Consider the following 27,747-nt stretch of genomic DNA (forward strand, 5'->3'; position numbering starts at 1 on the left):
ATGAAAGAGCATGCTGGAGCCACTGCTGTCTGGAGGGTCATGTGGTTTTTCAAGCAGAGAGAGTCAAATGGGCTTTTCTCTCACAGAGAGAGAGAGAGAGAGAGAGAGAGAAATACAGAGATCACTTGTACAGTATTACAGCCAGCAGAAGTAGCTGGGACTGGAACAGGACAAGCTGGCAAGGCCATTTAGAAGACAGCCTGGTCAAAGTCTTTGTGGTTCATGCAAGAGGAGAGGACTGGCTGTCTAATGTTTCACTTGGAATAAGTGAATCAAAAAGGAACTCTGTGATGACCTGAAAGAAAGAGGTTATCATTTGGAGAACCCTGAAGGGGCAAGTTTCATCAGCAAGAACTGGAGTGGCTGATGGAAGTACATCAGTTCTGCATGTCCTGGAAGAACAAATCTCCCTCTGAAAACCAACAAGAACCTTCCTGAGCGGTAACCATTTACCTTTCAAGCACCAAAGCCTGGTGAACTTTACAAATGTTAAATTCTGTGCACAGTTTAAAAATTGCCTGCAACCAGTGAACTTGGAGGGATGAGAAATGAGATTGGACTGCGAACCAAATAACTTTTCTGAACTTACACACACACACACACACACATTAAATAAACGTGCGCTTAGAATTAGAAGGGGGTTAAGTTACGTTAGTTAAGTCAATAGAGATAAGTTAAAGTTTGGTTCTGTTTTCATGTTTAAAGATAATTAAAAGCACCTTTTGTTTAAGTAATCATTTGTTTTGGTGAATATCTATTGCTGCTGGGTTTATGGGTCCTCTGGGCTCATAACAGCTTTCATCAAGGACTTGATGAGGGGCTCAAACCCAAAATGTTGATTATGTATCTTTATCTTTGCTACATAAAGTAAACTGTTTGACCAGCTAAGTTTCTCCAGCTTTGTGTTTTTACATAAACTCTCCTTAAGTGGGTTCCGAAATGTGGAACCCACATTTGACTCTGTTTCTCATTACACAAATATGTCCTGATCTGCTACATAGAGATATTGTCCATTGTTTGTCTTTTCTTAATAAATCCAGTTTCGTCAAGTTTTACTATTTTTGGTACACAGACAGCCAATCTGTTTGCTCATAGTTTTGCTATTATCTGATTCCACCTGCATTGAATTCGCCCATCGTTATTGAATGAAGATCTCCGGGACCAATGCCTGAAGAGGGCGCACAAAATCAGTGAACTGGTGCGGACTCGAAAGGCCAACATGGCCTGTTTCCGCTCCGTAAATGGTTATATATTTCCAGTATTTTCTGTTTTTGGATCAGGATTAAGAGCTTGGTCAAACAAATTGCCCTTGAGGATGATCTTAATGGACTGATGGGCAGAGAGGCTTGGAAGAAAACCCAGAAGTTAGGGCCTTGCAACTTATTAATTGTTTGACAAAAGAGCAAAAGAAATTGGGTATACAAAAGCTAAGATCTGAGAAAAATAAAAAAACATTTTAGAAACAAGGAAAGAAAAGGAGAGAAGGATTCAACACAATGCTAAGGAATATAAATTTGAAAGTAATTGCAGAAACAGAAGTTAGTGTTGGTTACTGAGCACTGGAGTGATGGGCAATCAGCAATTTGTTGTGAATTGAATTCTCCAGCACCTGCAGACTTGCTTAACCTGGGGAGTAAATGTGTCTATTTGCAGCTTTCGTGATCTGCAGCCATCACAAAGTATCTTCAGACTAATAAATTATTTTGAAAGAATGATTATTGGAATAATGTAGTGAGCCAAACAGAAAAGTGTAACTTCCCATATACAGCAAGGTGGTGATAACATCACTGATTTTTTTTAGTGATGTTGATCCAGGCAGGGATAGTTATTGACCAGAATACCATGGAAAAGTCTGTTAAAATCAGATTCTACTTTTGCAACTACCATCTTCATACATAATGAAGGCAGCCAAAATAATGATGTAATCCATGACTGAGGAAATGGACCTCAACATTTTAAATTAATTGTATTCTGTTACAACTCAGCAGATCATAAAGTATTTTGAATATTTTCTTTGATAGTGTGTTGAGAAGTATTTTTTGTAAAAATGAGGGTTTTCACGGTAAATGCCATACATAATAAACAAAAAATGCAGTTATAAACAGTGGTAATAAGGCAAATACTTACACAACAATAATTTCTATTTTATTAACTGCCAACTCCTTATGAGATCTTTGTCTAATACTTGAGAAACCCAGGAAAGGTAAAATCAGAGAGCGAAAAGTCATTTAAAACAGCTTCAAACATCAACAATGATCCAATGGTCTGAAAAGAAACAATTCCTTTTTATTGAATTTTTTTTCAAAAATGATACATTTTAAATATAAAATATATTAAATTTTTTCTCACAAACAAAAACAAAACAATCCCTCCCTCCCTCTCCCCTTCCATACATACAGATTTATGAAAGGAAATAATTCTTAAAATGCACGAGGGAATTAAGCATTAGACCCATGAAATAATAACTAGTTCTTACGAGAATATCCCTTATGGATATGGTAGTGACAAATAAGTGGTCAAGTTAATGGATCAGGAGCCGGAGTTCTAGACTATTGATCATGAGGCACGAATTTGAATCTCATAAGGAAGCTGGAGAAATTCAATTCAAATAATTAAATAAATATGGAGTTAAAAGGAAATCTTTAGTCATTCATTAAAACCTCAGTATGTTCAGTAGGTTGATTTTTATATCCGCTTTTATTGAAAATTCAGGAAATATTTAGCATCTGTGGAAAAAGTAAAATTTCAGACTGATAACCTTTCATTCAAGCTTCAACAGCTATTGTCTTCAGGAAAGTTACTGCTCTAGCTTATATATAACTTCAGTTGTTCAATGTATTCTTCATTTATTGTTCATCCTTTATTGTCCAGTGACAAGGGCAATTAGAGATTGTTAATAAATGGTATAAACAAATAAAAGAATACTATGGTATTGTGGCAACCAACTTACCAGCAAGCGAACCAGCGCCCAAAATGGTGGACGTGCTGTGGAAAATGCAGGAAATTGACCTGCGTCCAACACAAGTTTTTATCTTTTTATCAAATATGGAACAAAGCCACTACGGCAAAGGTCAAGACGATCCACACATTCATTAAGCCCAGCACAGTTAAAGGCCTCCAGGAGTTCATTGGAATGGTGAAATTTTATCACTGGTTTCTACCATCAGTAGCTTGCATCATGCGCCCCGACCCTCTTTGCCCTGGTGTCAGGCAAAGCAAGAGATGTCACTTGGGACGAAGAATTGTCGGCAGCATTTGAGAACGCCAAGGAATCACTGGCTAATGCTGCATTGTTGAATGCCCAAGAATGGATGTCCAAACAACCCTGACAGTGGATGCGTCCAGTATAGCAAAAGGAGGGGCGCTTGAACAATACATCGATGGACTTTCGTTAGCAAGCAGCTAAGACCACCAGAACTCAAGTAAAGTGCTTTTTATCGGGAATTGTTTGGACTATACCTAGCTATCAGACATTTCAGGACTTTCTAGAAAACATGCATTTCATGGCTTTTATGGTCCACAAGCTGTTTACATTTGCCTTCACTAAGGTATCAGATCCATGGTCGGCTTGTCAACAGAAACATTTATCATATATTTCTGAGTTCATGATAGCCATCGAACACGAGGCTAACATAACAGCAGACGAGCTGTCTCGCCCGACCATACAATCCATGCAGACCTTCATCAAAGGGGTTGACTATGTAACGATCACAAAAGCACAACAGCTAGACAAAGAAATTCCTCATTATGGAACAGGAGACTCGAACCTGCAGCTGGAAGAAATTCTGGTAGGCCTGGAGGAGCTCAAACTCCTTTGTGATGTACCTACAGGTTATTTTCACCAAATTGTTCCGGTTGCCTGGAGGTGGCAGGTATTTGATACAGTACACAGGTTGACACATCCATCAATCAGAACAACTGTCCATATGGTAGCCAACAGATTTGTGTGACATGACCTTCAAAAACAGGTCAGTAATTGGGTGAAGACATGCTGTCATTGCCAGATATCTAAAGTCCAGCAACACACGAAAACCCACTACAATCTTTTGAGCCAATGTATTGGAGGTTTTACCACATACACGTGGACATTGTGGCTCCCATTTTCTTCTCACTGTAATGAATTGGGCATCGCTGTGGCCAGAGGCAGTTCCAATGGCAGACATGACTACCGACACTTGCGCCAGGGCCCTCATTTCCACCAGGATAGCACGTTTTAGTCTGCCAGCACACATCACGTCTGACAGGAGTACCCAATTCATGTCAAGCCTGTGGTTAGCAATGGCCACCCTGCTTGGAACCAAGATGCACCACACAACTGCATACAACCCACAATCCAATGTACAAATAGAAAGGTTCCACAGCCATTATGGTGCGTCTGCAGGGACCTAACTGGGTTGACGAATTGCCGTGGATACTCGTGGGCATATGACCGGCTCCTAAGGATGATATAGGTGCCTCATCGGCAAAGCTGGTCTATGTTGCACCCCTGATGATTCCAGAAGAATTTGTATCAGACTCACGAGGACAGGAAGAATCTCCCGCAGTAGTCCTAAGCAAGCTCTATGAGAATCTCGGTTCTTTAGCATCCATGCTGACATCTCAACATGGTCAGGCCAGGTGCTATATACCCCAGAACTTGCAGGACTGAAAGTATGTTTTCGTACAGAAAGGAGCACACCTAGTGTATGTATGAGGTTCTCTTCGAGGTACAAAGACACAATGGTTTGATGTACACTTTGGACATCAGAGGTAAAGAGGAAGCTTCTGCAATTGACCACCTCAAATATGCCCATCTGGATCTGGACAGACCAGTTATAGTTCTGGCGCCTTGGCAGAGAGGAAGGCCGCCCAAACAAAAAAAATACAGATTTTGGGGGTCTGCAGTGGGATCGCCGTTTATGGGGGGGGGGGGAAGTCATGTGGTGACCCACTTTACCAGCAAGCAAACTGGCTACCAAAATGGTGGACATGCTGTGGAAAACACAGGAAATTGACCTGCATCCAACACAGGTTTTCATAGATATTCACTTTAAAGTCAAGGGAATATGTTTCAAAATTTTAATGAAATCTAAATTGAAGTTACAATACATGTAGAATATTCTAAAAGACAGTCAATTTCATGAAAATAAAAAAACAATCTTTGGCTTGGCTTCGCGGACGAAGATTTATGGAGGGTGTAAAAGTCCACGTCAGCTGCAGGCACGTTTGTGGCTGACAAGTCCGATGCGGGACAGGCAGACACGGTTGCAGTGGCTGCAGGGGAAAATTGGATGGTTGGGGTGGGTGTTGGGTTTTTCCTCCTTTGCCTTTTGTCAGTGAGGTGGGTTCTGCGGTCTTCTTCAATAACTATCTGCTAAATAAGGCCTTAGAACGGTTATTGAGAGATAAAGCACAGAAGACAGCCCTTCAGTCTACGAAGTTACATTAGAATGGTTGATGACCATCAAACACTTAATCAATAACAAACCCATTTTTTAAAAACCTTCTCATGTCCTCATCATCTACCAGTCCATTCATTGGATACTATGGGCAAATTACAATGCAAAAGGAATTCAGGGCTCTTGGAGGAAATCCATGCAGTTTCAGGGAGAACATAAACTGCACCTGAGTTCAGGATTGAATCTAGATCTCTGATACAACGAGACAAAGGCTCCGTAAACTCTACTGTTCTGCTGTCCTAATTAAAATTGGATAGGATCACTACAGAAGGAACAGGTATTACCTATGGAAAGCCATTTCCCGGCTAAAGTGGGGATTCCAGATGAAAATGGAAAAAACAAGGGATACCTGACAGCTGTGGCATGGCCTAAATGACATATCCTGCTTCAAAACCAAATCTGGTACGATAGAAGATAGCAAAGTTCAATGCCTTCTGTTATGTCCCCGGTTGTACCATTGGCGGTTTTAACACTCAGAGAAGCTTGTAAGCTGACAGCACAAACTTTTACTCAAATCTCATGATGCTGGTCATGTTTGTGCATGTTTATTGTAATGTTGATGACTTTCCTCTTGTATGTTAGTCAGCTTGTTTTCTCTTGGTCATCTGGTGGAAGGATTTTGCTTGGCAGGGTTGACTTGTACTTTCTGCCATTCAGAAGCTTTGCCGGAGATTTCACGTCGGCCCTCAAAGGCGTGGGTTGCAGTGACAGAAGGGCGAGGTAGGGATCTTCCTTTGTTTCTCACAGATACTTCACAGATACTTACACTTCATATCTCATTTAAAATGCAAGAGCTTCCATTTATCTTAATGATAAAGGCACCAGTGGCTTTGCAAGACTATGGAACTGCTTTGGAAGAAATTTCAAAAGCAGGTGCAGATGGAGAAGTCTGGGCTTGAGTGATGATAAAAATCTTTCAAGGATTGGGTTTGGAGCCTTAGGAGGGGTTTTGGTTTTTACAAGGAGAGAGAGAAAAAAAACCAAACAGGATTCTACTCTGGGGGGGGTGGGGGGGGGTGGAAGAGAGAGGTCAGTTCTACAGTGACTTTTGAGGCTGCAACATGGCAAGCTTCAGGTTTATTGAAAACCCCATTTTGAAGATGGGTTGGGAGTTCTGAGTTCAGCCTGTTGAAAACCCTTGTAGTCCTGACAAGAAGAAATGGCTGGCTAGAGTGTTTCTCCTGAAATAAAAGAAACAAGAGGAACTCTGTGGTGAAGAAGAGGTTATCATTTGGAAAACCCATGATGGGGCAATTTTCTTCAGCAAGACACTGAAGTGGTTGATTGGAGGAAATCAGTTTGTGTGTGTGTGTCCAATGAGCAAAAAATCTCTCTGAAACCAACAAAACCCTTCCTGAGTGGTAACCATTTACCTTTCAGCACCAGAGCCTGGTGAAAATTCATAAATGTTAAATTCTGTGCACAGAAGAATTACCTGATACCGGTGAACTTGGAGCAATGAGAAGTGAATCAAAGAACTTTCCTGAACATATATACATTACATAAACGTGCACTTAGAATTAGAAGGGGATGAAGTTAGGCTTAGTTAATAGTAATGTTAAAGTTTGATCCTGTTTTTATGTTCAAAGAAAATTAAAAGCAACTTTTGCTTAAGTAACCATTTGTCTTGGTGAATTTCTATTGCTGCTGGGTTTTGGGGTCCTCTGGACTCATAACAAATGAAAGATGAAATGTTTAAGAGGAACTTTCCAGGGAATTTCTTCACTCAGAGAGTGGTGAGAGTGAGGTGGTGGATGTGGGTTTGATTTTGACATTTTAGAGACGATTGGATAGGTAATTGAATGGGAAGGACATGGAGGGATCTGGTTTGGGTGCAGGATGATGGGACTAAACAGAATGGCCTGTTTCTCTGCTTTAGTGTTCAAAGTTCTAAGCATCTCACAATATTTTATAACACTGAACAAAGCTACTAAAAGATGTAATGAAAAATGATTGAAACTATTTACAGTATTGTAAAGACTTCTCAGAAGTCTTAGGTGAGGAGAAGAGCAGCAGAGTGTAGAGATAATTCTTTTGCAGATGAACATTAACCCTGATGGAGTGTCTGGCACCAGCCCACAAAACTATAATGCTCAACTTAATGCAGTTCCACCAAAATGATATCCAGTGTTCTTATCTTATGTATATTTTTTGCATGTCTGTCTGTTTGTTTGTCTGATCTTCATGCAAACCAATATGGAGTGCTCTAGAAATGCCCAAGGAGGTTCAGTAGGGGTAACATTTGATGCTGAATGTCATGACCATATTGAATTTAACCTTTAAGGTTATATGAAGTTCAAATGTTCAAAAAAAAATTGAATTTGCACTAGTGTCACCTCAATTAGTTACAATGCATCAATGTACATTCAGAAACTGGGAGGAGTCACGTGATGGAGTAGTGGCCGGACGGTGAACTCCAGCCCTCTCCAGAAAAGTCGGGAAAAACAAGAGAAAATACAAAGGCACAGAAATAAAAGTTAAAGAAAAGTGAGTATAAAGGTGGAAAGAAGATGGCGACAAAAAAAGAAAAATCAAAATCAACGGTAAGAAGAGAGGAAGAGAAGACAACGGAGGAAGAAGGAGAAGGCCTTACCTGTCCGAAGAGGCCCGCTGTGGAGAGAGAAGCCCGCTTCCTCAGGTCGGTAGAAATAGGACTACAAAAATGGCTCGCAGAGCCAAGTAAAAGTGCGCAACCGCGCATGAAAAAAAACACACCGACGGGAGGGGGGACCAGCTGGGGAGTCGATCTCCACAGCCGGCAACGACAGCTGCAGAACACCTGCAGCAACAAGAGACCACAGAAGACAATGAAAGCAAGAAAGAAGAGAAGAAAAGAGCAACAAAGAAACAACAGATGGCCAACCCAGAGGAAGAAGAAGAGGAAGAGTACAGTGAAATAGAAGAAGGGAAAGGCAAGGTAAAGGATATACTTTCTCTTGTGAGAGGATACATGGAGTCATTTAAAGAATGGCAAACACAGGAATTTAATGATTTAAGAAGAAGAATAAACAACACAGAAGAGAAAGTGAATAAAATAGATATGACCTTAACAGAAATGGGAAAGAAAATGGACAAGATGGAAGAGCGGGCAGTAGCAGCAGAAATGGAGGTAGAAGACTTAAAAAAGAAATTGGAGAAATCTAATAAAAAAACTAAAGAGACACAAGAACTACTAGCTCAAAAAATAGATATAATGGAAAATTATAACAGAAGAAATAACATAAAGATAGTGGGCCTTAAGGAAGATGAAGAAGGCAAGAATATGAGGGAGTTTATAAAAGATTGGATCCCTAAGACCCTAGGATGTCCAGAACTACAGCAAGAAATGGAAATAGAAAGGGCACATAGAGCATGGGCCTCTAAACCACAACCACAACAAAAACCAAGATCTATTTTAGTAAAATTCCTAAGATATACTACAAGAGAAAAGGTACTGGAGAAGACAATGGAAAAAGTAAGAGAGGGCAACAAACCACTGGAGTATAAAGGGCAAAAAATCTTCATTTATCCAGATATAAGTTTTGAACTCCTAAAGAAGAGAAAAAAGTTCAATACAGCAAAGGTGATTTTATGGAAGAAAGGGTATAAATTTATACTAAAGCATCCAGCGGTATTGAAAATATTTATTCCAGGACAACAAAACAGACTATTCTCGGATCCAGAAGAAGCACGAAAATTTGCAGAACAATTACAAAAATAGACTGAGGGATGAAGACGGGTAATGAGAGTAAAAATGATCACGATTGATATGTATGTGGGTAAAGACAAAAATAGACTGAGGGATGAAGACGGGTAATGAGAGTAAAAATGATCACGATTGATATGTATGCGGGTAAAGAGGTATAAGAGTGAATAGAGACAATGTGCATACGTGAATGTATCTGTACTTAGAGGAAAATATAGATAGTATAGACAAGAATTAATAAGGGAAGGCAATGGAATAGAGAGAATAAGGAGGGAATTAAAAGAGTGACCTTTGTGACATATAAAAAGTGAAATCTTTTCTGGGGGGGGCTGGGTGGGGGAAAAGAGCGGTCACTGCAAAATCAGTTGACGCTTGCGAGTGGATTCGCAAATCCAAATGGAGAGGGGAGATGTGGTTGTCCGACAAGGGATAAAGGACAACTCAGGAGGGGAAGGGGAGATTGGGGATAAAGAAGATAGAAATAGGAGAATAAGGAAAATGTTGGATGTTGTAGGAATGTTGTCTGGTAAAGAGTTGAAAATAAGAAAACAGAAATGGAAAAGGAGGAAAGGTAATGATGGAAAAACGGAAAGAGAAGATAAACAAAATATAAAATGGCTACGCTGAACTATATGACCTTAAATATTAATGGAATAAATAACCAAATTAAAAGGAAGAAACTACTAAATTTACTGAAAAAGGAAAAAATTGATATAGCATTTGTCCAAGAAACACACTTAACTGAATTGGAGCACAAGAAATTAAAGAGAGATTGGGTAGGACATGTAACAGCAGCATCGTACAATTCAAAAGCAAGAGGAGTGGCTATATTAATTAGTAAAAATGTGCCATTTAAAATAGAAGAGGAAATAATAGATCCAGCAGGGAGATATGTTATGATAAAATGTCAGATATATTCGGAGTTTTGGAATCTACTTAATGTATATTCACCTAATGAAGAAGATCAAAAGTTTATGCAAGATATCTTTTTGAAGGTAGCTAATACGCAAGGGAACATACTAATAGGGGGGGATTTCAACCTGAATTTGGATCCAAATATGGATAAAACGGGGAAAAAAATTAACAGGAAGAACAAAGTAACCAAATTTATAATTAAATCAATGCAAGAAATGAAACTTTTGGATATATGGAGGAAACAAAACCCAAAAGAAAAGGAATACTCATACTACTCGGCTAGACATAAAACATACTCAAGAATAGACCTATTTTTGTTATCAGCTAGTATGCAGGATAGAGTAAGAAAAACAGAATATAAAGCGAGAATGCTATCGGACCATTCACCCTTAATATTGACAGTAAAGCTAGAGGACATCCCTCCAAGAATGTATAGATGGAGATTAAACCCCATGCTACTTAAAAGACAGGATTTTAGAGAATTTATTGAAAAACAATTAAAAATGTATTTTGAAGTAAATACGGAATCAGTGGAAGATAAGTTTATACTATGGGACGCAATGAAAGCATTCATTAGAGGGCAAATAATAAGTTATGTAACCAAGATGAAGAAGGACTATAATCAGGAAACAGAGCTGTTGGAAAGTGAAATAGTATATATAGAAAAAAAATTAGCAATGAAGGAAGATACAATTAAAAGAAGAGAATTGGCGGATAAAAAAATAAAATATGAAACATTACAAACATATAAGGTAGAGAAGAATATAATGAAGACAAAACAGAAATATTATGAACTAGGTGAAAAAACGCACAAAATCCTAGCATGGCAGCTTAAGACAGAGCAAGCTAAGAAAATGGTATTGGCATCAAGGAAAAAAGACAAACAAATTACATATAATCCAAAAGAAATTAAGGAAAACTTTAGAGAATTCTATGAACAATTATACCGAACTGAAAACGAAGGGAAAGAAGGGAAAATAGATGAATTTTTGACTAAAATTGAACTACCAAAACTACAAATAGAGGAACAAAATAAATTAACAGAACCATTTGGAACAGTAGAAATACAAGAGATAATAAAAAAATTACCAAATAATAAGACACCAGGAGAGGATGGATTTCCAATAGAATTCTACAAAACATTTAAAGACTTATTAAGACCGCCCCTCCTGGATGTAATCAACCAGATTGATGAGACACAAAACTTACCAGATTCATGTAAAACAGCAATAATTACAGTAATACTAAAACAAGGGAAAGATCCACTCTCACCAGCGTCATATAGACCAATATCTTTGCTAAACACAGATTATAAGATAATAGCTAAACTATTAGCAAACAGATTAGCAGAGCAGGTACCGAAAATGGTAAATTTAGACCAAACTGGATTTATCAAAAAAAGACGCACAACAGACAATATTTGTAAATTTATTAACTTAATTCATGCAGTAGAAGGAAATAAAGCACCTACAGTAGCAGTTGCTTTAGACGCAGAGAAGGCCTTCGACAGAGTAGAATGGAATTATTTGTTCAAAGTATTGCAAAAATTCAGTTTTCCGGAGAAGTATATTAATTGGATTAAAGCATTATATAAGGGACCGTTAGCGAAAATGACAGTAAATGGACATGTATCAAAGCAATTTAACTTAAGCAGGTCAACGCGGCAGGGATGCCCACTATCACCTTTATTGTTTGCGCTAGCTATAGAACCACTAGCAGAATTGATAAGAATAGATAATAATATAAAAGGAATAAAAATAAAAGACAGGGAATATAAAATCAGTCTATTTGCGGATGATGTTATAGTGTACTTAACAGAACCAGAACTATCAATAAAAGAATTATATAAGAAATTGAAGGAATATGGAGAAGTGTCGGGTTACAAGATAAACGTAAATAAAAGTGAAGCAATGCCTATGAATAATGCGGATTTCTCAAAATTTAAGAAGGAATCTCCATTCAGATGGCAAATGCAGGCAATAAGATACCTAGGTGTACAAATAAACAAAAATCTAGGCCAATTATATAAACTCAATTATAATCCACTAATGAAAAAATTACAGGACGATTTAGAGCATTGGAAAGATCTACCACTAACACTGATAGGAAGGATAAACTGTATTAAAATGAACATTTTTCCAAGGATATTATACTTATTTCAGGCACTGCCAATACAACTGACAGAAAAATTCTTCAAAGAGTTAAAGAAAATAATAAGGAAATTTTTATGGAGAGGGGGAAAACCGAGGATAGCACTAGATAAATTAACAGAATGGTATAAACAAGGAGGCTTACAATTGCCAAACTTCAAAAATTATTATAGAGCCGCACAATTAAGATACCTATCAGATTTTTATCAAACAAGGGAAAAACCAGACTGGACGAGATTAGAATTAGATAAAATAGGGGAAAAGATACCTGAACACATATTATATAAATGGGACGAAAAATTGGTACAACACAGAACTTCTCCAGTATTACATCATCTCCTCAATATTTGGAAGAAGATTCATGTAGAAAGAAATAAAACAAATTATCAATTACCAAAACTAATATTGACGCAAAATAAGCTACTCCCTTTTACAATAGATAACCTTTCCTTTAGAGAATGGGAAAAAAAAGGGATTAAAAGAATAGAAAATTGTTTTTCAGGAAGTAGATTCTTATCCTTTGAACAAATGAGAGATAAGTACAATATAACTGGAGATCTTTCTTTGGCTTGGCTTCGCGGACGAAGATTTATGGAGGGGGTAAAAAGTCCACGTCAGCTGCAGGCTCGTTTGTGGCTGACAAGTCCGATGCGGGACAGGCAGACACGATTGCAGCGGTTGCAAGGGAAAATTGGTTGGTTGGGGTTGGGTGTTGGGTTTTTCCTCCTTTGCCTTTTGTCAGTGAGGTGGGCTCTGCGGTCTTCTTCAAAGGAGGTTGGTGCCCGCCAAACTATGAGGCACCAAGATGCACGGTTGGAGGCGATATCAGCCCACTGGCGGTGGTCAATGTGGCAGGCACCAAGAGATTTCTTTAGGCAGTCCTTGTACCTTTTCTTTGGTGCACCTCTGTCACGGTGGCCAGTGGAGAGCTCGCCATATAACACGATCTTGGGAAGGCGATGGTCCTCCATTCTGGAGACGTGACCCATCCAGCGCAGCTGGATCTTCAGCAGCGTGGACTCGATGCTGTCGACCTCTGCCATCTCGAGTACCTCGACGTTAGGGGTGTAAGCGCTCCAATGGATGTTGAGGATGGAGCGGAGACAACGCTGGTGGAAGCGTTCTAGGAGCCGTAGGTGGTGCCGGTAGAGGACCCATGATTCGGAGCCGAACAGGAGTGTGGGTATGACAACGGCTCTGTATACGCTTATCTTTGTGAGGTTTTTCAGTTGGTTGTTTTTCCAGACTCTTTTGTGTAGTCTTCCAAAGGCGCTATTTGCCTTGGCGAGTCTGTTGTCTATCTCTTTGTCGATCCTTGCATCTGATGAAATGGTGCAGCCGAGATAGGTAAACTGGTTGACCGTTTTGAGTTTTGTGTGCCCGATGGAGATGTGGGGGGGCTGGTAGTCATGGTGGGGAGCTGGCTGATGGAGGACCTCAGTTTTCTTCAGGCTGACTTCCAGGCCAAACATTTTGGCAGTTTCCGCAAAGCAAGACGTCAAGCGCTGGAGATACTGGAGATACAGCGCTGGCATATTACCAACTGAGATCCTACTTGAAAGATAAATTAGGAAGCAATGTGAGTTTACCAGAGGGAAGTAACCTTGAATATGTGATTACAGATACAATGTTAATCAAAAGATTTATAACAAATATGTATATTAAACTGCAAGAAAAGGAGAATGAGGAAACAAATGGTAAAACTAAACAAAAATGGGAACAAGATTTAAATATAAAGATAAAAAAGGAAACATGGGAGAAATTATGTTCTGGAACGATGAGAAATACAATAAATACGAGGCTACGTATGATACAATATAATTGGTTACACAGACTATACATTACACCGCAAAAGTTAAATAAATGGGACCCAACAGTATCTGATAGATGTTTTCGATGTTAAAAAGAAATGGGAACAACAATTCATGCAATCTGGACATGTGAGAGAGTAGAAAAATTTTGGGATGATCTCAATCAGATATTAAATAAAATAACAGAAAACAATATACCAAAGAATCCAGAGATCTTTCTCCTAAGTAACATAAAAAACAAAGAATTTGGAATTGATTTGGAGGATGCACAAAAAAGATTTGTTAAGATAGCCCTAGCCGTAGCAAAAAAATGTATTATGTCAACCTGGAAATTGGAAGATAATTTGAAAATACAACAATGGTATATAGAAATGAATAAATGTATTCCATTAGAAAAAATAACATATAGTTTAAGAAATAATATTGAAATATTCGAACAAGTATGGGAGCCTTACATTAAATACAATAGCGAAAACCTACCGGGGACAAACATTACCTAAGTTGATGGAAGGAGAAGGAAAGAAAAGAATGGACTCAGTAGAATTTCTGGTGTATTTTTGTTGAATGACAACATTGTCTGACTGGTTTAATGCAACCTAGATTGTCTACCTAAAATGGATGAGAGGGGGGGCGTGGGGGGGTGGCTTGGGAGGAGGGAGGGGGGGGGAGAAAAAGTCACTGTATATGTGTGAAAAAGAAAAAGTGTATATCATGGCTAATGTGATTTATGGTGTGAAAAATAAAAAATTAAAAAAAAAAATGTACATTCAGAAACTAAACCCAGTTCAATAAGGGCCCAAAATGGTGACACAACTTTGGCAGAAGCTCTTCACAAGCCCGTAGAGTTAGGAAAACGAGACAGCAGAGGAACATCAGTCTCACCTCACTATTGACGCTTCTAGACCTGCAAGGACCAGGCAGCAGGAAACACAACAGCAACAATATGCTCGTCTCAGTGTTTGGGCCTCCTGACAGGCAAGGGGCAGGCAGCAAGAAACAAACAACATCAGGCCTGCCTCAGTACTCAGATCTCCAAACAAGTAGCAGGCATGAAACAGAAAAAAATATATTTATGCAGAATTACCATAAAGTTTTTTGGGAATTTTATTTCAATCATGTAGTCAACAACTAAAAGCACTTTCAGGTGTTCCAACGAAGATCATGCGGCTGGGGGAGTGCAGCTGGCACATTCAGGTGGCCGCGGAGAGGACGTCTTTCTTTTCCTTGAACGTGCCAGCTGATGGGTAGCTACCAGCGAACGCCGGCTCCTCGGGAGTGTGGCCTAGTCCCGCCCACGCTTTGGATCCCGCCCCGACCTCATTCAGTTAAAGGTCAGGGAAAGGAAGTGTAGGGAAAAGTATGCATTAACTTTCAAAACTAAAGAGTTTTGAAGTTTTAATTTTGGGAGTGGTCAGTTTAGAATTAGCGTAAACAAGAAAACCTGCAGATGTTGAGGTCTAGAGCAGTGCACAAAATTATTGGGGAAATACAAAATTCAGCGAAAGCTTTTTTTAAAATGGACTTTTTAGGCTCGAAACGTCAATTGCCTTTTGCTTTCTGCATGACCTGCTGAGTTTCTCCAGCACTTTTGTGCACAAGTGTTTTGAAATGACCCGTCAAGAACAGAAAATTGGGCAAGATTTTGCCTCATTGGAGGATGGTGCAGGGGCCCCACAGCTAGATGCCAAACACCATTGAGAAAGCCTACCATTATATGGCTTGAATTAGTAAACAAGGTTGATGGCAGAGAAAATAGAATAAACAAATGGCTGAACTAAGAATCGGATTTGTTTTCCTTACGCCCCTGTGGCATGTTCGCTTATCTGAACCACCTGCTTTATAAGACAAATGTTTTCCAATCTCATTGCACTTGGACCCTTTACAGTTCAACACGATGACCCCGTGATTCACACAAGTTGAATCTGAATGCTTAATGTTACGTTTATCACAGACTCTGAAATGAAGGGCTGAAGCCTGACATGTTGGATATGTACCTTTATCTTTGCTGTATGTATGCTGTCTGACCTGCTGAATTTCGTGAGCATTTTACTTGTTCTGCAACCACGGTGTCTGCAGACTTTAGTGTTTTACATATGAAATGAGGAGTACTGTAATTTGTTTTTCCACCAGCAATCAAACACTTACTGCACAAAAATATAAAGAGGATTATGTCGGGGAACAGTTAGAGATGTGGTGCACCGTGGGCGTTTTCCCAACTGTTGATGTGATGACTTGAACGGCCAAAGTGCATGAACGTTGAGTTCGAACCCCGATGCTTTATGGTGGAATCTCCCACTTTACATGAGCAATCTTAATTCACTGCTCTCTCTTGTCTTGCGATATCACTGCAGTATACAGGACAGAGATGATGGCTGAGGACATCACCGTGATGTCATCAGCCTGCTCCCTGGCAGCCCCTGCTGCTTTCAGCTGCAACGGAGGATACTCCGAGCAGGATATTACACCTACTGGAGGAGGGTTAGGTAAGTAGACCTCCTGACCGGGTACTCCAGTTTCAGGTGGCCACAGGAGTACAATGTAGGGGTTTGCAGTGGGGTATTGTGGCCACCTGAAAGTGGCTTAAATGTTTTATTTCCCAGGCATCCTGCTAGTTTATAATAATGAGAATGCAAGGCACTTTCCAGAAGCACACAGGTAAATTAGAATTCCATATGCCACTTGAGAGGCAAGATCTTTGAATTTAAATTGGGAGGAATTAATGGAGTCAGCAGTTCGGGCAGTCAGTGCTCTGATTGCAGCATGTGGGAAATCTGGGACAGCACAATTGTCCCTGTTGACTACACCTGCAAAAGGTGAATCCAGCTGCAGCTCCGGGGAGACAGACTGGGTTAGGAAGCTGGAGCTGGGTGAACTCCCATGTCCCCTGTTGATCCTCTCCTATCCGTTAGACTGGAGATTCCTCCCTCAAGGACTTCCATGCCAGATCATCAGAGATGTCCACCTTCTTCAAACAATGCGCCCTCACCTGTGTCTCCTCCAATACCCGCACATCTCCCCTGGCCCCCTGACGTGCAAAATGGCCAGGATTCCTCTGGTTCTCACCTCAGACCCCCCACTGGCCAACGCATCCTCCTCGGAGAAGGGAGGAGAGGGAATATGTGTCCGGTGGTGGGATCACGTAATCAGCTCCTCCAGCGTTTCGGTCTGTTTTTACTCTCCTCGTCGTATCCCAGGATGACGCACGGGCTGCCTTCAGGAGAGTGAATCCGAGGAACAACTCCCTCTCCTCATCATGAATCACGACTTCATTTTTACAGGATGTTTTTTTTTTCATTTAGGAAAGAAGGACATTAGTTTTCCAGATTTTAAGCCTGTAGAACAGAAATATTCAAGGTTAGAAGGGTGGAAATTTACCTCAAAGCACTGAGATAAGCTATTTAAAAATACATTAAATATATTTCCATGGACTGAAAGTTATGCCTAAATCTCCTCCAGCATTGGGATGGGTTAAAAGCACCACTTGTGCATTGCTTTGTACTTTCACGTACACGATTACACGTCCTACTTGCCCAGATTTATTTATTGATCACGGCCGACAAGGGTCCCCACGTGTTTCCGTCCTGGCGCCAAAAAAAACGGCCCGCGCCCGCTGGTTGGCGGCGGTTGGAACGACGGTTGCCCGCGCGCTGCTGACGTCACGGCTGGCGCCACGTTGCCCGCGGGCAGCCAGAGCCCGGCGGCCGTGGAGAAGTGTTTTCTGTGCGGGGCGGGGCGAGAGAGCGAGCGCGCGCGCGCGAGTGGAGCCCGCAGAAAGTCAACGGCCGTCAAAGAGGCGGGAAAGTGTGTGGTGAGGGGCGGGAGCCACTGGGTCCAGGGGTCAACGCAAGGTCCGTCGTGAGGAATAATGGTGGCACTGAAGAGACCAAAATGAGTGAAGGAAGGTTTTGGGGGTTGAGCTCATCTTGCTGCTCTGGATCTTGGCCAAAGCCTATTGGAGAAGGTCCCCCAGATCTAAGAACAAGTAATGACAGGGTTCACATTGCAGTGATAGGCCCTTTGGCCCTTCTAGTCCCTGCTGAACCACTGGTGTCACCAGGTGGGTGTGTGTGAAACAAAGCGCACTGATTAAATAATTACGCAGAGTCAATAGGAGAAGCGAGGTAACCTTTTTTTAATCAATGTTCTTGCAAGAGCGGGTGTCTTTCAGAGAAGGTACACTCTTTTAAAAAAATATGGAAAGCTTCACGAATTTGCGTGTCATCCTTGCGCAGGGGCCATGCAAATCTTCTCTGTATCGTTCCAATTTTAGTATATGTGCCGCCGAAGCGAGCACAGAGAAGGTACACTCAACCACCTTTTTTTTAAATCCATTTTTTTGTGTTAATAACCACTCCTCTGTTTGTTTAATTGGTTAGTTAACGGAGTAATTGATATGTTAGTTTGACCTATCAAAAGCTGCCCCTCTCCTCGTCTTAAAGCCCATCCTTCTTTACTTCTCCCAAACCCATGATTTTTGTGATTTATTCTTATCCTTATTTGGAGTGATTCTTTGTCACATGTTCCCGTTCTTTCGCAGTTTTTTAATATATCAAGTTGGCCTTGCCAGCAATCTTTTGCAGGAATTGTCCTTCCTTTGTATTCGAGGAAACCCCCCCCTTTCTTCACTCACGTCTCATCAGTGTAGCCATTGTTAACCTTAATTTTTACTGAAACAGCACTTGGGATCATTCTCACCGCACCGGGTGACATCAAAATGACTCTATAACATTTCTGTGCAGTATTTCAGCAGAAATTTTTTTAAAATAAAAATATCCCTGTAGTTATAACATCAAAAATATTTTTTGCAAGCCCAGCTTACATGTATCAATATGTAAAACTCTATGCTAATTTACTATTTTGAACCTGTCATAATTACCCAATTACAATGACACTTTGAATTACGTGATTTTGTCTGCACACACTACAAGCACACGCTGTTGTTTTTGTTGCTGCAGGTGTTTTTATAGTTGCTGCTTTTGTCAAATTTTCTGGTGGAACAACTACAATTCGGAGGGTCAGAAACGGTGATGGAAAGATGTGACTGTCCATGCCAAACGGCAAGGCACCTAAACAGACATTGTGGTAATCAGTATTTGTGAACCAATATCAATGGCTTTGAGAATGAAGTTGTATGATTGTAATTTAAAGGTGTAATTTTAATTTTGCTAGTTGTTTATCTCCATTACAAATCAGTGATCTATGGAAATTACAATTTATATGTAACATTAAGTATAAAATGCATTACTAAGGCTTCTATAGGTATCTGGGATGAGAAGAGGTCCATGGGGGGGTGGGGGGTGGATTGACACCATGAGTTACTGCATTTGGTGATGTAATATATTCACACAGAGATAAGCACACAGGTTTATTAAAAAATGGAGGCTACAGATTGCAAGTCTTCACAACCAGACCTCAGAGGAGATTCCACTCCCATCCACAAGGTGGAGCTAGAGGGTAGAGATATTACAACTCCTCCCACCTTAAAGAAGAGTTAGATGTTTGTTTACATTTTTGAAATATATACATTTTGGAGATTCCACTCCCTTCCACAAGGTGGAGCTAGAGGGTAGAGATATTACAACTCCTCCCACCTTAAAGAAGAGGTTAGATGTTTGTTTACATTTTTGAAATATATACATTTTGGAGATTCCACTCCCTTCCACAAGGTGGAGCTAGAGGGTAGAGATATTACAGCTCCTCCCACCTTAAAGAAGAGGTTAGATGTTTCTTCTTTGGCTTGGCTTCGCGGACGAAGATTTATGGAGGGGGTAAAAGTCCACGTCAGCTGCAGGCTCGTTTGTGGCTGACAAGTCCGATGCGGGACAGGCAGACACGGTTGCAGCGGCAGCAGGGGAAAATTGGTTGGTTGGGGTTGGGTGTTGGGTTTTTCCTCCTTTGCCTTTTGTCAGTGAGGTGGGCTCTGCGGTCTTCTTCAAAGGAGGTTGCTGCCCGCCAAACTGTGAGGCGCCAAGATGCACGGTTTGAGGCGTTATCAGCCCACTGGCGGTGGTCAATGTGGCAGGCACCAACAGATTTCTTTAGGCAGTCCTTGTACCTTTTCTTTGGTGCACCTCTGTCACGGTGGCCAGTGGAGAGCTCGCCATATAACACGATCTTGGGAAGGCGATGGTCCTCCATTCTGGAGACGTGACCCACCCAGCGCAGCTGGATCTTCAGCAGCGTGGACTCGATGCTGTCGACCTCTGCCATCTCGAGTACTTTGACGTTAGGGATGAAAGCGCTCCAATGGATGTTGAGGATGGAGCGGAGACAACGCTGGTGGAAGCGTTCTAGGAGCCGTAGGTGATGCCGGTAGAGGACCCATGATTCGGAGCCGAACAGGAGTGTGGGTATGACAACGGCTCTGTATACGCTTATCTTTGTGAGGTTTTTCAGTTGGTTGTTTTTCCAGACTCTTTTGTGTAGTCTTCAAAAGGCGCTATTTGCCTTGGCGAGCCTGTTGTCTATCTCATTGTCGATCCTTGCATCTGATGAAATGGTGCAGCCGAGATAGGTAAACTGGTTGACCGTTTTGAGTTTTGTGTGCCCGATGGAGATGTGGGGGGGCTGGTAGTGATGGTGGGGAGCTGGCTGATGGAGGACCTCAGTTTTCTTCAGGCTGACTTCCAGGCCAAACATTTTGGCAGTTTCCGCAAAGCAGGACATCAAGCGCTGAAGAGCTGGCTCTGAATGGGCAACTAAAGCGGCATCGTCTGCAAAGAGATGTTTACATTTTTGAAATATATACATTTTGGAGATTCCACTCCCTTCCACAAGGTGGAGCTAGAGGGTAGAGCTATTACAACTCCTCCCACCTTAAAGAAGAGGTTAGATGTTTACATTTTTGAAATATATACATTTTGGAGATTCTACTCCCTTCCACAAGGTGGAGCTAGAGGGTAGAGCTATTACAACTCCTCCCACCTTAAAGAAGAGGTTAGATGTTTACATTTTTGAAATATATACATTTTGGAGATTCCACTCCCTTCCACAAGGTGGAGCTAGAGGGTAGAGATATTACAACTCCTCCCATCTTAAAGAAGAGGTTAGATGTTTGTTTACATTTTTGAAATATATACATATTGGTCTTTGACAATGGCTCGACAATGGAATTGCAACAAAAATCTTTGTATCATTTACGAGGTTTCTTTCACAGATTTAACCTTTCGGTTGGTTCTCTTTTCCTGTCTGAATATTTTCCCTGACCAAAAGTTCCCGACACTTTTGAACTATTTGGACTCCTTTTAGATGGAGTCAAAACTTGATCTTGACATTGAATGTTCAAGTGTTGACTAATGAAAATTGCCATGATGTGAACCCTTGTAATGGTACACTTGGAGGGAGGGGGCAGCACCAGTGCTAACAGCTCCTGCAGCTCCTGTCTTGTGACAGCTATTCACAACAGCCTCCTATCTACTGGCAATTACCCATTACACCCATGAGGCACATTGATCAGCAGAACCGAGAAGCTACATAGCTGCGTCATGAGGTTGTTCACACTTCAGATGTCATGACACCAGGTCACATGTGTTGATATTAAGCCTGCTTGTACTCTTCTCTGGCTGAAAGCTTTGGGTGTGGTCTCATTATTCCTAATATTGCAAAATGATGGTGTATCAGCATAAACATCATCCACCACACCCTCAACATTTTTCTTTGTACTTTCTTGTACCATTTCTGTTTCATCTGTTGTTGGTACCTGACTTGTAACCTCGTCTGGCTCCTATGATTCATCTACCTGCAATTGATCTGGTTGCCAATCTGTTTGTGTGTTTGCATAAGGCATCACATGATAAATGTGTACTTTTCTCACCATTCCATTACGAAACATTTTGACAAAGTATGTTCATGGTCCTAATTTTCTCAGAACTCGTCCATGTAACCACTTTACCCATTTGTGGTGATGGTTTTTCACCTTCACTTTTTGGTTCACCTCTACATTCATGTCTTTGACCCTACATCTGTCATGATTTGATTTTTATTTCTCTTGTTTCTTTTCCACTGTTTGAGCCAAATTTGGTTTTAACAAAGAGAATCTTGTTCTTGGGGGTTTTTTTTATGGGTTATATTCTTATGGTAATGGATAAATATGTCTTTAAAAGAGATCAATTGTTTAGTGTAGGTCACTTCACAGAGTAACACTTCATAAAATGCAAGAGCTTTGCTGAAGCTAGACCTTCAGGCTCTGGTTGGCTTTGCAAAGGATCATGGAACTGTTTTGGAAAGATCTTCAAAAGCAGGTGCAAATGGAAAAGTCTGGGCTCAAGTGCTGATAAGATCTTTCAAAGATTGGGTTTGGAGCTTTGGGAGAGGTTTTGGTTTTTACAAGCAGAGAGAGGAAAGAACAAGCAGGATTCTTCTCTCAGAGAGGGAGAAGGCAGTTCTACAGTAGCAGTTGAGGCTGCAAAATGGCAAGCTGGCAGGTTTGTTTAAAACCCCATTTTGAAGACTGGTTGTGCATTCTAAGTTCAGCCTGTTGAAGACCCTTGTAGTCCTTACAAGAGGAAATGGGTGGCTAGAGTGTTTCTCCTGAAATAAGGGAAACAAGAGGAACTCTGTGGTGACCTGGAAGAAGAGATTATCATTTGGAAAACCCATGATGGGACAAGTTTCTTCAGCAAGGCACTGAAGTGACTGATTGGAGGAAATCAGTTTATGTGTGTTGAACTGTTACCTAGTTCTGTGTTGTGTATTGGCCTATGTGTTGTGTGGTTTTGTATTGGAAAGTGACAGTTTGCCTTAGAGAACCAAGGTGAAGGTGGACTGCTGAGAGAGTGGGAGACAGACTGGGCATGTGCAGAAGATGATCTAGAAATTTCTGGACGGAAGATAAATCACCACTGGGTGTGGCTGTGAAGTGGAAGGAGGCCCAAGCAGAGTCATTGTCTGGGAGGCAGTTTAGAATGTTGGGCATTTTAAAAGGGATGAACATTCCGAAGGCAGCCAGAAGGATCCGGACCATGCCATTGTTCCTCTCTCTGCAAGCAACACAAGAAGGCAATTTCAAATTTTGTGCTCTCTCTTTCTCAAAGATCTTTTGGTTTCAGTTTACCAAACAAACTGAATTTTGTTTATGATCTTTGCTTCGGTTGAGATTGAAATGTTGTGAGTCTTGTGTTTGTTTTGTGTCTAAGTTTTTCTGTGGGCTGGTTAGAAATATAACTTGGAGTTTAATTATATATGTTATATTTGGGCTGGGGAATTTATTAGTTTAACACTGTAATAGAAATTTGCATAGTAACCAGTGGGCATTGTTATAAAAGGGGGGGGGGGTTTGAATTAAAGTTTGAAGGTGAATTTTTGTTAATAAAGTAATTGTTCATCTTTACCCTTGTGTGATATGCCTTCTTTGTGGTTGCTGGTTTGATCCTGTAATATAATTTGGAGGAATCCGGGATCAAACCAATTTGGAAGCTTTAGGGGTCAGACTCGGGGTCGGAGGAGACAGTGAGTCAGTGCCTGGTGTCGGGTGAGAGGAGGAGCCAAGAGTTAATTGGGGTTAATTGGTGAGAGCTAATAAAAGGAGTAGAAAGGGAGGGAGCGGCCAGCAAGGAGCAGTGCAGTGAGTGAGTGACCCAGTGAAGGAGTGGGGTCTTAGGACTTTGACTCGAGGGACTCGAGAAGGAGCTACTTGTGTGGGAAGGGTATTTATATTAAGAAAGGAGGAAATGGAGTCAGGTGGGGTAGTTAAGTGCTCCAATTGTGGGATGTGGGAAATCAGAGACAGCACAGCTGTTCTTGACGACTACACCTGCAAAAGGTGCATCCAATTGCATATAATGAGTGACCGTGTTAAGGAGCTTGAGCTGCAGTTGGATGAACTGAGGATTATAAGGGAAGCAGAGAAGAGTTACAGGGAGACAGTCACCCCTAGAAGGCAGGAGTCAGGGAATTGGGTGACTGTGAGGAAAGGAGGGAGAGTGCCAGTGCAGAGTACCCCTGTGGAAGTGCCACTCAGCAATATGTATTCTGCATTGGATACTGCTGGGAGGAACAGCCTATCAGGGACGAGTCGTGGGGGTCAGGTCTCTGGCACAGGGGCTGCCCCTGAGGTTCAGAAGGGAAGGAGGGATAAGAACAGGATACTTGTAGTTGGGGACTCGTTAGTCAGAGGGACAGATAGAAGGTTTGTGGGATGAGATCGGGGATCCAGGTTGGTATGTTGCCTCCCTGGTTGCAGGGTCAGGGATATCTCTGATCAAGTACATAGCATTCTGCAAGGGGAAGGAGAACAGCCAGAAGTTGTGGTCCATGTGGGGACCAATGACTTAGCTAGAAGTGGGGATGAGGTCCTGAAACAGGATGATGTGGAATTAGGTAGGAAGTTGAAAAACAGGACCTCCAAGGTAGTAATCTCTGGATTGCTGCCGGTGCCACGCGCTAGTGAGGGTAGAAATAGGAGGATGTGGAGGATGAATGCGTGGCTAAAGAGATGGTGCCGTCATTGGGATCTCTTCTGGGGAAAGTCGGACCTGTTCAAAAGGGACGGACTCCACTCGAACTGGAGGGGGACGAATGTGCTGGCAAGCAGATTTGCTAGAGCTGTGGGGGAAAGTTTAAACTAGTTTAAACTAGGGGGGTGGGGAACAGAGTGTGAGAGCAGAGTCAAGGGAGCATGGCCACCTAGATAAGAATAAAAACGATAACAAAGGTAGGATGGAGATTAGGGTAAAGGTAGAAAAGAGAATGTATGTGAGGGTCATTCTCTGAATTGCATATATTTTAATGCAAGAAGCATAGTGAACAAGGTAGATGAGCTTAGAGCATGGACAGATACTTGGGGTCACAATATTGTGGCAATTAGTGAGACCTGGCTACAAGAGGAGCAGGACTGGCAACTTAACGTTCCAGGATACATTTGTTTTAGATGTGATAGATCAGGGAGTAAAAAAGGGGGAGGAGTTGCTCTGCTTGTTAAAGAGGACATTACTGCTGTGAGGTGGCAAGATGGTCTGGAGGGATCGTCCAGTGAGGCTGTTTGGGTGGAATTGAGGGGTGAAGGAGACATGAGGGTGCTAATAGGGGTGTATTACAAGCCATGAAAGACCCCAACAATGAAGACGCTGTTTACATCCGGTACCGCACGGATGGCAGTCTCTTCAATCTGAGGCGCCTGCAAGCTCACACCAAGACACAAGAGAAACTTGTCCGTGAACTACTCTTTGCAGATGATGCCGCTTTAGTTGCCCATTCAGAGCCAGCTCTTCAGCGCTTGACGTCCTGCTTTGCGGAAACTGCCAAAATGTTTGGCCTGGAAGTCAGCCTGAAGAAAACTGAGGTCCTCCATCAGCCAGCTCCCCACCATGACTACCAACCCCCCCACATCTCCATCGGGCACACAAAACTCAAAACGGTCAACCAGTTTACCTATCTCGGCTGCACCATTTCATCAGATGCAAGGATCGACAATGAGATAGACAACAGACTCGCCAAGGCAAATAGCGCCTTTGGAAGACTACACAAAAGAGTCTGGAAAAACAACCTACTGAAAAACCTCACAAAGATAAGCGTATACAGAGCCGTTGTCATACCCACACTCCTGTTCGGCTCCGAATCATGGGTCCTCTACCGGCACCACCTACGGCTCCTAGAACGCTTCCACCAGCGTTGTCTCCGCTCCATCCTCAACATCCATTGGAGCGCTTACACCCCTAACGTCGAAGTACTCGAGATGGCAGAGGTCGACAGCATCGAGTCCACGCTGCTGAAGATCCAGCTGCGCTGGATGGGTCACGTCTCCAGAATGGAGGACCATCGCCTTCCCAAGATCGTGTTATATGGCGAGCTCTCCACTGGCCACCGTGACAGAGGTGCACCAAAGAAAAGGTACAAGGACTGCCTAAAGAAATCTGTTGGTGCCTGCCACATTGACCACCGCCAGTGGGCTGATAACGCCTCAAACCGTGCATCTTGGCGCCTCACAGTTTGGCGGGCAGCAACCTCCTTTGAAGAAGACCGCAGAGCCCACCTCACTGACAAAAGGCAAAGGAGGAAAAACCCAACACCCAACCCCAACCAACCAATTTTCCCTTGCAACCGCTGCAATCGTGTCTGCCTGTCCCGCATCGGACTTGTCAGCCACAAACGAGCCTGCAGCTGACGTGGACTTTTTACCCCCTCCATAAATCTTCGTCCGCGAAGCCAAGCCAAAGAAGACAGACCACCAAATGGGTCAAGAAAACTAGAGGAACAAATGTGTAGAGAGATAACGTATAAGTGTGAGAATCATAAGGTAGTGATCATGGAAGATTTTAACTTCCCTCACATTGATTGGGATACCCATACAGTTAGAGGGCTGGATGGGCTAGAGTTCGTTAAATGTGTTCAAGATTGTTTTCTGAATCAATTAGTAGAAGAACCGACTCGGGACAGTGTAATACTGGATCTCCTGTTAGGGAATGAGGAAGGTCAGGTATCAGACATTAATGTTGGAGATCCAATTGGGTCTAGTGATCATAATTCTGTTAGTTTTAAGGTAGTTTTAGGAAAGAGCAAGGAGGGGCCTAAAGTTGAGGTTCTGGATTGGAGAAGATCAAATTTCGAAGGAATAAGAAGGGATTTGGGGAGTATTGAGTGGGACAGGATATTTTCAGGTGAGGGTGTAAATGAAAAATGGAGGATATTCAAAAAATACATTTCGAGGGTACAGAGTAGTTATGTCCCAGTGAGGATCAAAGGAAAGTCTGGAAGTCATAGGGAGGCTTGGTTTTTGCGGAATATTGGAAATTTGGTTAGGAGAAAAAGGGAGGTGTACAAGAGGTATAAAGAACAGGGAGCTGACAGTTTGAAGTAGGACTACAAGGAGTGTAGAAGGAATCTTAAGAAAGAAATTAGAAAGGCCAAAAAAAAGGCACAAAGAGGCTTTGGCAGACAGAGTAAAAATAAATCCAAAGGGTTTCTATAAGTACATTAAAAGTAAAAGATTAGTGAGGGATAAAATTGGACCCTTTGTAGATAGCGAGGGTAGGCTGAGTGAGAAGTCAGAGGAAATGGGGGAAATTTTGAATGATTTCTTTGCTTCAGTATTCACTAGGGAAAAAAATATTGAACCAGTTGAGGTAAAGAAAAATAGTGGGGAGGTAATGAAGCATATAAAGATAACTGAGGAGGTAGTGATGGCTGTGTTGAAAAAGATAAAGATGGATAAATCTCTGGGACCGGACAAAATATTCCCAAGGACACTCAGGGAGGCTAGTGGACAGATAGTGGGGCCATTCACAGAGATATTTAGGATGTCACTGGCCACAGGGATAGTGCCAAAGGATTGGAGGGTGGTGCATGTGGTTCCGCTGTTTAAGAAAGGGTCTAAATGTAAACCTGGGAATTATAGGCCCGTGAGTCTGACGTCTGTGGTGGGCAAGTTGATGGAAAGTGTTCTGAGGGATGGTATTTAAAAATATTTGGAGGTATAGAGATTGCTAGGGAGTAATCAGCATGGTTTTGTCAGGGGTAGATCATGCTTGACAAACCTGATTTGAGTTTTTCTTTTTTTTAAAATTTTTTATTTTTCACACCATAAAACACATTAGCCATGATATACACTTTTTCTTTTTCACACATATACAGTGACTTTTTCTCCCCCCCCCATCCCTCCTCCCAAGCCACCCCCCACCCCCCCCCCCCCCTCATCCATTTTAGGTATACAATCTAGGTTGCATTAAACCAGTCAGACAATGTTGTCATTCAACAAAAATACACCAGAAATTCTACTGAGTCCATTCTTTTCTTTCCTTCTCCTTCCATCAACT

At 41.7% G+C, this 27,747-nt stretch overlaps 2 protein-coding genes and 1 non-coding gene across 13 annotated transcripts in view; 1 reads left to right on the top strand and 2 right to left on the bottom strand.

The window, feature by feature from the left end:
* The window catches only part of m1ap (meiosis 1 associated protein), a 150,390-nt gene extending 132,671 nt beyond the window's left edge, over positions 1-17,719 (bottom strand). For 2 of the 10 annotated variants that reach the window (XM_069923465.1, XM_069923469.1), the window contains exons 1-3: positions 17,509-17,716; positions 17,063-17,331; positions 14,882-15,029 (exon numbers count right to left, since the gene is read on the bottom strand). In XM_069923465.1, coding sequence (XP_069779566.1) covers positions 14,882-15,006 — 125 coding nt within the window. In that variant the 5' untranslated portion in view covers positions 15,007-15,029; positions 17,063-17,331; positions 17,509-17,716. Of the gene's footprint in view, positions 1-2,127; positions 2,185-14,881; positions 15,030-16,985; positions 17,332-17,508 lie in introns of those variants that run through there. The other 8 variants (XM_069923475.1, XM_069923466.1, XM_069923472.1 and 5 more) reach the window with 8 other exon arrangements.
* The window catches only part of sema4f (sema domain, immunoglobulin domain (Ig), transmembrane domain (TM) and short cytoplasmic domain, (semaphorin) 4F), a 245,386-nt gene continuing 235,327 nt past the window's right edge, over positions 17,689-27,747 (top strand). The window contains exons 1-2 of one of the 2 annotated variants that reach the window (XM_069923461.1): positions 17,689-18,056; positions 18,955-19,081. In XM_069923461.1, the coding sequence (XP_069779562.1) occupies positions 19,027-19,081 (55 nt within the window). In that variant the 5' untranslated portion in view covers positions 17,689-18,056; positions 18,955-19,026. The remainder of the gene's footprint in view (positions 18,057-18,954; positions 19,082-27,747) is intronic. The other variant, XM_069923464.1, reaches the window with a different exon arrangement.
* Positions 18,187-18,293, bottom strand: LOC138759671 (U6 spliceosomal RNA). Its single transcript, XR_011355014.1, has one exon. It is a non-coding gene; the product is annotated as a U6 spliceosomal RNA (small nuclear RNA).

Source organism: Narcine bancroftii, chromosome 3 (genome assembly GCF_036971445.1).
Source record: "Narcine bancroftii isolate sNarBan1 chromosome 3, sNarBan1.hap1, whole genome shotgun sequence".
NCBI lineage: Eukaryota > Metazoa > Chordata > Chondrichthyes > Torpediniformes > Narcinidae > Narcine > Narcine bancroftii.